This window comes from Bos taurus, chromosome 24 (assembly GCF_002263795.3).
Source record: "Bos taurus isolate L1 Dominette 01449 registration number 42190680 breed Hereford chromosome 24, ARS-UCD2.0, whole genome shotgun sequence".
Classification (NCBI taxonomy): domain Eukaryota; kingdom Metazoa; phylum Chordata; class Mammalia; order Artiodactyla; family Bovidae; genus Bos; species Bos taurus.
The window spans coordinates 37,663,395-37,672,365 of record NC_037351.1 but is presented as its reverse complement, the minus strand read 5'-3'; the positions used below and the strand labels follow the sequence as shown (position 1 = coordinate 37,672,365).

General features: G+C 42.8%; 1 protein-coding gene across 20 annotated transcripts in view; it reads left to right on the top strand.

The window, feature by feature from the left end:
- Positions 1-8,971, top strand: part of DLGAP1 (DLG associated protein 1) — a 782,615-nt gene that overhangs the window by 685,331 nt on the left and 88,313 nt on the right. For 9 of the 20 annotated variants that reach the window (XM_059880829.1, XM_059880827.1, XM_010818853.4 and 6 more), the window contains one exon: positions 7,789-7,818. The exons of the other annotated variants lie outside the window; for them this stretch is intronic. In XM_059880829.1, the coding sequence (XP_059736812.1) occupies positions 7,789-7,818 (30 nt within the window). The remainder of the gene's footprint in view (positions 1-7,788; positions 7,819-8,971) is intronic. 20 annotated transcript variants of the gene reach the window in all.

The window sequence follows — 8,971 nt, the reverse complement described above, 5'->3', positions numbered from 1 at the left end:
TGCTCCAAAAGAACACTGTTCTTGTAGGAGAATCTGCTGTAACAAAGGAACTAATTTTAGAGGGTCAGGGTGAACCTCCCTGAGAAAATCATCATAAGCTAAGAGCTGGAAGATCAAGAAGAGTGAGGGAATGCACATGTTAATATTCAAAGAACTGGAAGGGTGGTGTGACCAGAGTACAGATTACTAGGGGCTGAGATGCCAGGTGAGGTCAGAGAATTGGAACTCAAGTTCAGTTACCTGTTGCTATGACTGCAAAGTGTAGCAAAGGAGCTGATAAACAACCCCTTTATTTTTATCCTACGGTCTTATGGGCATGAACTTAAATGGGGTTCACCTGGGTGATTCTTCTGTTTCACATTCAACTGGAGGTTGGGCTGTCTAGGAGATCCAGGATGAAATTATTCAACTGGTACCTTGGTTTCAGGATCTTCCTTGTAGCTCAGGTGGTAAAGAATCTGCCTGCAATGCAGGAGACCTGGGTTCAATCCCTTGGTCAGGAAGATCCTCTGGAGAAGGGGATGGCATTCCACTCCAGGATTCTTCCCTGGAGAATCCTAGGGATAGAGGAGCCCGGAGGACTACAGTTCATGGAGTCGCAGAGTCAGACACAACTAAACGACTAACACTGCTACTTTGGTTTCAGTGTCTGGAAGAGTGTGCTCAGCTGAGGCTGTTGAGCACCCATAAGTACCCCCTGCAATACTGCAGCTTCAAGGCCTCTGAAGTGGCAGCTCAGGGCTCCCAGAGACAGGGAGACAGGAAGTATTAAGGTCTGGCCAGTTAGCATCGTTTCCAAGGTATCGTATTGGTCAGAACAGTCACAGGACCCACCTGGGTCAAGGAGAGTAACCGTTCTCAACGTGAACCTTTTTGAATAATTTGTGGTCGTCTTTAGTCAGTCGTGGTTCACCATTAGACGCAAACTATTTACATTCCCCTGTAGGCAAAATCAGAGAAGGCAATGGCACCCCACTCCAGTACTCTTGCCTGGAAAATCCCATGGATGGAGGAGCCAGGTGGGCTGCAGTCCATGGGATCACTAAGAGTCAGACACGACTAAGCGACTTCACTTTCACTTTTCACCTTCCTGCATTGGAGAAGGAAATGGCACCCCACTCCAGTGTTCTTGCCTGGAGAATCCCAGGGACGGGGCAGCCTGGTGGGCTGCCGTCTATGGGGTCGCACAGAGTCGGACACGACTGAAGTGACTTAGCAGTAGCAGTAGGCAAAATATCCTCATTCCTAAAGCCGTCCAGAAATGTCATCTCCATGAAGGTCAAGTTTGAGGTCCAGATTCTTGCCATCTAAATAATGATGAAGAGACTTCCCTAGTGGTCCAGTGATTAAAACTCTGCGTGACTGAGTGCCAGTTGTGACCGACTCTGTCACAACTGAAGTGACTTAGCAGCAGCAGCAGCAGCTTTCAATGCAGGAGTCTCGAGTTCAATCCCTGGTCATGGAACTAACATCCCACACGCCTTGCGGTACGGCCAGTAAATAAATACATAAATTAGTTTTTAAAAAATAATAAAATAAGTAAGGGTCAAGTGCTGATAAGGCACCTTTGATGTAGTTCTCTGATACAGTTTCTCTCAATATAAAGACTTGTGAACTGAAGTGAAATGTATATCATAGCCCCACCACACACACACACACACCCACCCAGCATATACTGGTAACACAGGGGTGAGATCAGTGCATTCAGCATGTTCATTCAAAGAATGGGGGAACAAGAGGCACAGAGCCATCACTGGCATCCAGCAGTTCTGAAATCCATATACTGCTGGTTCTTTAACTTGAGGGGCCCAGTCCTGCTCCCAGACTCTCAGCAGTTCTGGCTACCACCCTGAAAATGCTTGGTTTCACCTTCTAAGTTATAAATCTTATTAGGCTTCCTTCCTATGAATCTTATTAGACTTCACTCTGTTAGACAAAACATACATCCTCAATTCTCCTCAAGACAGTCCCTGCTTTGGCCTGGGCTCAGAGTCAGGGTGCTGTGGGGACCACACCCTGAGGATTCTTAGAAGCGTTTGTGTCTCTTTTAGAAGCTTGTGAGGCATATACATAAGTCTTTCTGAAGTTATAAAAAAGGTTCTTCTGGCCATCCCCTTGAGATGTTCTCCAATATCAATCAATTTCTGGGTTGAGAGCCTTTTGCCTTTGAAAAGATTAGGAATGTGAAACCCTTTCATCTTTTTTAAACTAACAAGTACTGGCTCTATTTTTTTCTAAATTTTGCTTGAAAACTGAGCTGCTGCTGCTGCTAAGTCGCTTCAATCCTGTCCGACTCTGTGCGACCCCATAGACGGCAGCCCACCAGGCTCCCCCATCCCTGGGATTCTCCAGGCAAGAACTGAGCAGGTCCTTAAAAAAAAAACACCTCATCTTTATCTATATTTTATCATATGACACTTTTTAAAGAACCGACTGGCACTTTAAGCATTCTACCGGGAAACCTCCTTACTAAAATCTATAAATTCATCAGGCATATGTGTAGTTTCCACGTTACTGCAGGGGACAGTGTTGCCGAGCGTTCCATGTCTACATTGGAAGAGTGCCCTTCCTGCAGTCTCCCAGTCTGGGAGGGGCAGTGGCCGTTTCCCCTGTCCTCCCAGCTGTCACCAGCAGTCTTCTCAAGCCCTTCTAGCTTCTTCCCTCGGCAGATGTTGTTTGCCAGAATGTCTCCACCTGGTCTTTCCATCAGGGCAGTCCAAGGGCTTCCAACCTGGTATGTCAGGGTTTCCAGAGGGAGGGCTCCAAGTGACAGAAAAAAAGAGGCTGCCTGTTTCATAAAGCCTGGGCACAAACATGAGGAGGGCATCACTGACACTGCGCTTTAATCGGCAAAGCGGTCTCAGAGCTGCCCTCATTCAAGAAAAGGGGACATAACCCACATCTCTCTATGGGAGGTGCACGAAGGATTTGTGACCATTTTTATTCCACTCTGAGTGACATCATGCAGGGCTTTGCAAATCATGTTAAGGCTTTCGAATAAAGGCTTTCATCTTAAAAATAATGAAGCGCCACTGAAGACTTTTAAAAGGTAAGGGATATCACATTATTGGACTTGCCTTTTGAAAAGATTGTTCCAGCTGCAGTATAAGAATGTATTGGAAGGAGGTTATTAAAAACTGAATGGCTCTTTCTTAGTTCTTCTTTCTCTATATATATACCTTATCATACAGATTTATGTGAACATTACTGTGACAATTTGGCCCAGGGTTGGACTTCCCTGGTGGCTCATATGGTAAAAAATCCACCTGCAATGCAGGAGACCTGGGTTCAGTCCCTGGTTTGGGAAGATCCCCTGGAGAAGGGAAAGGTTACCCACTCCAGTATTCTTGCCTGGGAAATCCCATGGACAGAGGAGCCTGGCGGGCTACAGTCCATGGGGAGTCAAAGAGTTGAACACGACTGAGCAACTGAGCACAATGACAGTAAAGGCAAGAAACTACAGATTCTAGAGATATTTGGATATAAACTCAACAAGCTAATATTTCTTGAGGTCTACTTAGAGCATAATCTTTTTTCCAACCCTAGCCCTAACATTGATAAACTTACTTCTTTGGGACTTTTTTACATTATAATCCTGAAGCCTAAATCTCTGCTGTAACTTATGTATCTTCACTCCACACATCAGTGTTCACTAACCTCCATGAAGACCAGTCTCTGAATAGAAATAGCCATTGGTCAAAATAATAAAATCTAGTATTCTGCTCAGTGACATCCACTATTGAATTATACTTGCTAGGCCAGATCAAATTTTCTTTTCTGACACCTGGAAATACTTGGGAACGATTGCTTATTCATTTGATAAATATTTCAAGTAATTACTGTATGCCAGGCACTGTTCTAGTTAACGGAGTTACAGCAGCAAGCAAGAAAGACCAGATTCCTGCTCTCTTTCTGCTAGTGTTATAATGAGGAAGACACCCCAGAACAAAGAACCAAATAATAAACCAAAAAGATAATTTTAAGTAGTAATGTTGTTGTTGTTGTTCAGTCGATAAATTGTGTCCAGCTCTTTGCAACCCCATGGACTGTAACACACCAGACTTCCCTGTCCTCCACTATGTCCCAGAGCTTGTTCAAACTCTTGTCCATTGAGTCAGTGATGCCATCCAACCATCTCATCCTCTGTCGTCCCCTTCTCCTCCTGCCTTCAATCTTTCCCAGCATCAGGGTCTTTTCTAATGAGTTGGCTCTTCACATCAGGTGGCCATAGTATTGGAGCTTCAGCTTCAGCAACAGTCTTTCCAATGAATATTCAGGGTTGATTTCCTTTAGGATTGACTGGTTTGATCTCCTTGCTGTCCAAGGATCTCTTAAGAGTCTTTTCCAGCACCACAGTTCGAAAGCATCAATTCTTTGGTGCTCAGCCTTTTTTATGGTCCAACTTTCACATCCATACATGACTACTGGAAAAAACATAGCTTTGACTAGACAGACCTTTGTCAGCAAAGTGATGTCTCTGAAAAAGAGAGAGAGAAACGGGCCAGTGAGTTCTTACTGGGTCTGCTCTAAGTATAGTAATCAAGGAAGGACTCGGAGAAAGTGACATTTGAAGTAACAGCTGAATGAAGAGAAAGAGTTAGCTGTGGGGAGATCCAGTCGTTTGGGAAGGAGGGAACACCAAGTGCCGGGGGGAGTAGAGCAGGGGGCCAAAAGGAATTAGCTCTGCAAAGCACAGAGAGAAAACTGAAGTGGTCAAAACATGTGAGTGAGGGAGGAAGTCACCTGAAATGATGTAAAAGAAGTAAGAAAATAAGCAGGAATACATCCCATAGGGCCTCGATGCCCAGGGCTAAAAATTCAACTAGTATTTCAAAAACAATGAGATGTCATTGGAGGGTTTTAGTGAGCCCCAGTCATTCACACTTTAGCATGAATTATTTTAACCTGACACTTTCTCCTAAGAATTACTTTAGATCAACTGAAGTGAGTCATTAGGTGGAAAAGACATTTCAGAAGACTATGAAGAATTAAATGTGGCGGAGGACGGGAGGGTCCATGTATGTATATATATTTATGTATGTGTTATGGCTTACCCTGAATTCCAGGCAATGTCAACGTCAGCCAGTCACCAGATAATGTCTGTTGTGCGTCCTAGAAGTCAGCAGTGCTACGTGTAGCTTTTCAGCACCAACATCAATCATTTCTTAAATATCCATGTTTTTAAAAATATTTCTATTTTAAGATAAAGGAAATATCTTTCCATTCTATAAGTTTTTGTATAATGTTAATATTAGCACCCTAACCAGGTTTAGCCAATTCTAGGTTTTCACTATAAACAGTTACTATCTTGCAATATGAAAGCCTATCTTGCTATAGGGGAAACCTGGACTTGGGGTTTAAAAAACATAAGGGAAATTCACGTGGAGGAACAAATAACTCAGGTGTCTATTTAAAATTATGTTTATAATTAGAGTTCTAAAGTCAGGCTTTTGTTATTTAATAGATCTTTTCCCCCTCACTCTATAAATACATTCCTGAGCTCTCATCCACCACCACCCACATCTCCCATAAGAAATTCTTTCAACTTCCTTGATTTCTTTGCATCAAGTCTGTTTCCACACACTGATTAGGTCACACTGATGTCCTTTCACTTGAGTGACCAGTTGCTGACACCCATGGTTATGCACAAAAATAAACATGGATGAAAAAAAAGAATCAATACTCTGATGGTTTCCTGCATAAAGCTTCTACGGTTCAAAAAAGACAGAATCATCGCTTACTATGCCAATGACTCATACCTCTTGGAATGGTTGCCTGACCAAAAGATGACCAAGTCCGTTTAGCGTGTGCTCCTCCTAGTTGATGCTCAATGACTGTTATTTCCAAGCTAATCTATATAGAGTATATTTTTGCATATGACAGGTTTAAGAGGTTGTGAAATTATGGGCAAAATCATGATAAATGCTCAGTTTATTCATATTTGGCTTGTTCAGTTAAATTATAACTCCTTTTGTGAATAACTCAGAGTATTCTGAAGGTCAAGATTCTCTTCTCCAGGCATGAGTAAAAAGAAACATCAGTTACGGTCATGTTGTGTCAGACCTGGTTCATACCAGGTTGCAAGAGCCAACTGTTACATTTTGGGGAATTTTGTAAATCCATTATTAAACACACCCATGATTACAAACTTGCAATTATAATTATGTTAAAACAAAGGTGATAAGTACCTTAAAATCTTTACTTCCTGACTGTTTGACTACTTTTTACTATCCATGCTCTTGGGGTTCTTTACATCTGCTATCCTTGTGTGGTGAAATATTTACTACATGATGGTTTTACTATCATTCATCTCTTTCCAAAGCCATGTCCTGTGACAGCAAAGCTGGAAGCTTGAAATAGGCCACAGTGGGAGTGTTTTCATAGTGTTGACACCGAAAGAGTTTTAACTTAATCAAAATACTTTCTATAAAACTTGAACAGTTTAATAGTTCAAGAGATCACATAAAAGATACAATGATAATGAATTTACTGGGAAAAGAACAAATTGGGATGCAATTCAGAGCATTATTTTTGTCAAATCATGATTGATTTGCTGGCTGTGAATCCCACGGTTTGGTCCAAATCAACAAAAGTCTTCTGTGAGAATCTGTTGGCTGCATGGACCCTGCAATAAATAAGACTGTATATTTTATTATTATGTGTAGATTGTGTACTACCCATCACTTATATTGGTAAAACCCATAATATACACACATAATACAGGCATATTTTTCCCCTTGTTAAACATTGACCAGACATGACTGGTTCCACCAGAAAGATGAAATTCAACTGGTAACTTAAAAGAAAGTTGTTTTTTGTTTTTTTCAGAAAGTTATAAAAGAGAGCAAGTTTGTCTCTTTGTGAATAGAATCTGTTAAAAATCAGCGGGTGGTCATGCTGATAACCAGTTTGGTTTACCAGTATTGAAAAGCATTTTGTTTCCATTTTTCATTTGAGACTCCTCCCATTTGAAAGAGAACCAGACTTTCCACCCAGCGAAACTGCAGACTTTTTTTTTTTTTTCCAGCCTAAGGTATCATGGCTATCACACAGAGTTTGGGAAATATTGTTTATACTTATGACTTACAAGGAAGAAAATGAACTTTCAAAATCAAATTATTGGACCAGGTCTAATTTATTTTAGTTTAGTATTTTGACCTTTCAGTTCACAAAAAAGTCACGTGGATATCCAGTCAAGGGTAGTGTCTGTTTGCTTCATGAATAATTTGACAAGCTCAGCCCCTCCACTGATCTGCAAGGAATGGGAACACTGAACACAGGAGACCAGAAATGGCCTCTGGTCCAACCACCCCCGAGAAGGAAGTTGCCAGATCACACCATGGTTTCTAACCACTTGTTACGTATTTCAGCAGAAACCCTGTCCCAACACCTATCAGATGATCTCCAGGTGCAGCTTAAGTAGGAAATACTAGGCCTTGATGTCCTTCTGAGTGAAGTTTTATCAATCCTTCATCCAGTATGACCTATCTACAGAAATAGCCAGCCAGACTATTGAGACTTGGCCTTTGTTTCATCGAGAAACATGGCCGATCCTTTATTTAGTGAAAAATGCTCCCAAGGGATTCTAGTGGGAGAAGAAGACATTCATGAAGCTTAATCAAGGACTGAAAATTACTTCGTTTTTGACATTGATGTTTGTTTACTTAAATTCTCAAAAAGCCAGCAACAACAGCAACAATCCAGATTTGAAGCATGTGTGTAATGTGCGAAGCCTGGCAAAGTAATTTGGGTCCATTCTATAACTGCGACTTTTTGTTTTTATTCAAGGTGTCATAAAACTGAGTTCTGCAGTTGAAGGTACGTTTTTACAACCACAAAATCAGTAACGTTTTGCTTCAAGATTGCACCGCGTGGCTTTGTAGCTAGACCGCTTCTGTGGCCGTGGTGTCTGAAGCCATGTTCTAATCGCCAGCTACTGCCTTTCCATCTGTGTTTCTCCTTGTCCTGGTTCTCTTATGCCACACGTCCCTCAGCTCCCCAGTGAGTGGCCTCAACACTGACCCCGAGACAGCATTGACGAGAGCAAGCAGGTGTGGTTCTGCCCCTGACGGGGCGGCCTCAGGACCACTGCTCCTTAGAGAGCATCCTTATCCTCTACGGCATCCTTATCTGAGGCTGGACCTTGAGTCTTGTCAGGAACCCTGCCCACCCCACCCCACTCCATCTTTCGATAGGACCTTTTCTAGAGGGATTTGGTTCCTCATCCTAATATAGCAGACATGTTTGCCCAGGAAATATGCAGACATGGAGTGATTAAAACTTCTTGATGGCTAGTCTCAAGTCACGAGGTGCCACCCAGGAGGTATTGCAAGAACCAGCTTCCTTGAGTGTCATCCATGTCACTCACACCAGGTGGTTCCTTGGAATTGTGCTTCTAAGACGCTGAGAAGAAAAGGAAGAGAGATTTAAAGAAAGAGGAGGGTTGGTGGGGGAGAGACCACACAGCCGTGTTTCACTGAGTAACTCCCAAGAATGTTAAAAACACCTCATTTTTTTGAAATGACTCATTGGTTATTGGTATAAAATTGACCACCTTGCCCTAAGAGGAGCACACATCTTGTAAGTAGGGAATATGTCATGCTCTCTCTTTGTGAGTGTCTGTGTTTGTTGTGGGGCGTGTGTGTGTGTGTGTTCTCGTTTATTGGGAGTTTGTCAGTCATGCTTTGGACGGTTCTTCATCCCCATTTTATCAGGGGAGGCTCCTTGGAAGAGGTGGTGGGCTTTAAGGTGAATTTTCAAATGTAAGGAGAGATGCAGCTTCGTGAATGGGCAATGCATGGAGGTGCGAGCCGGAAAATGCGAGGAGGAGGGGCTCTGGTGGTGAGACCACCTGCTTGGCTCAAGCAAAAGGACTGGGTGGGCTGGAGTTTGCAGGCTGGGAGAGGGGAGAGGGACTCGGAAATGTCCCCACAGGGCTGGCCCATCCGGAGAGGGGGACTCTGCTCCTTTA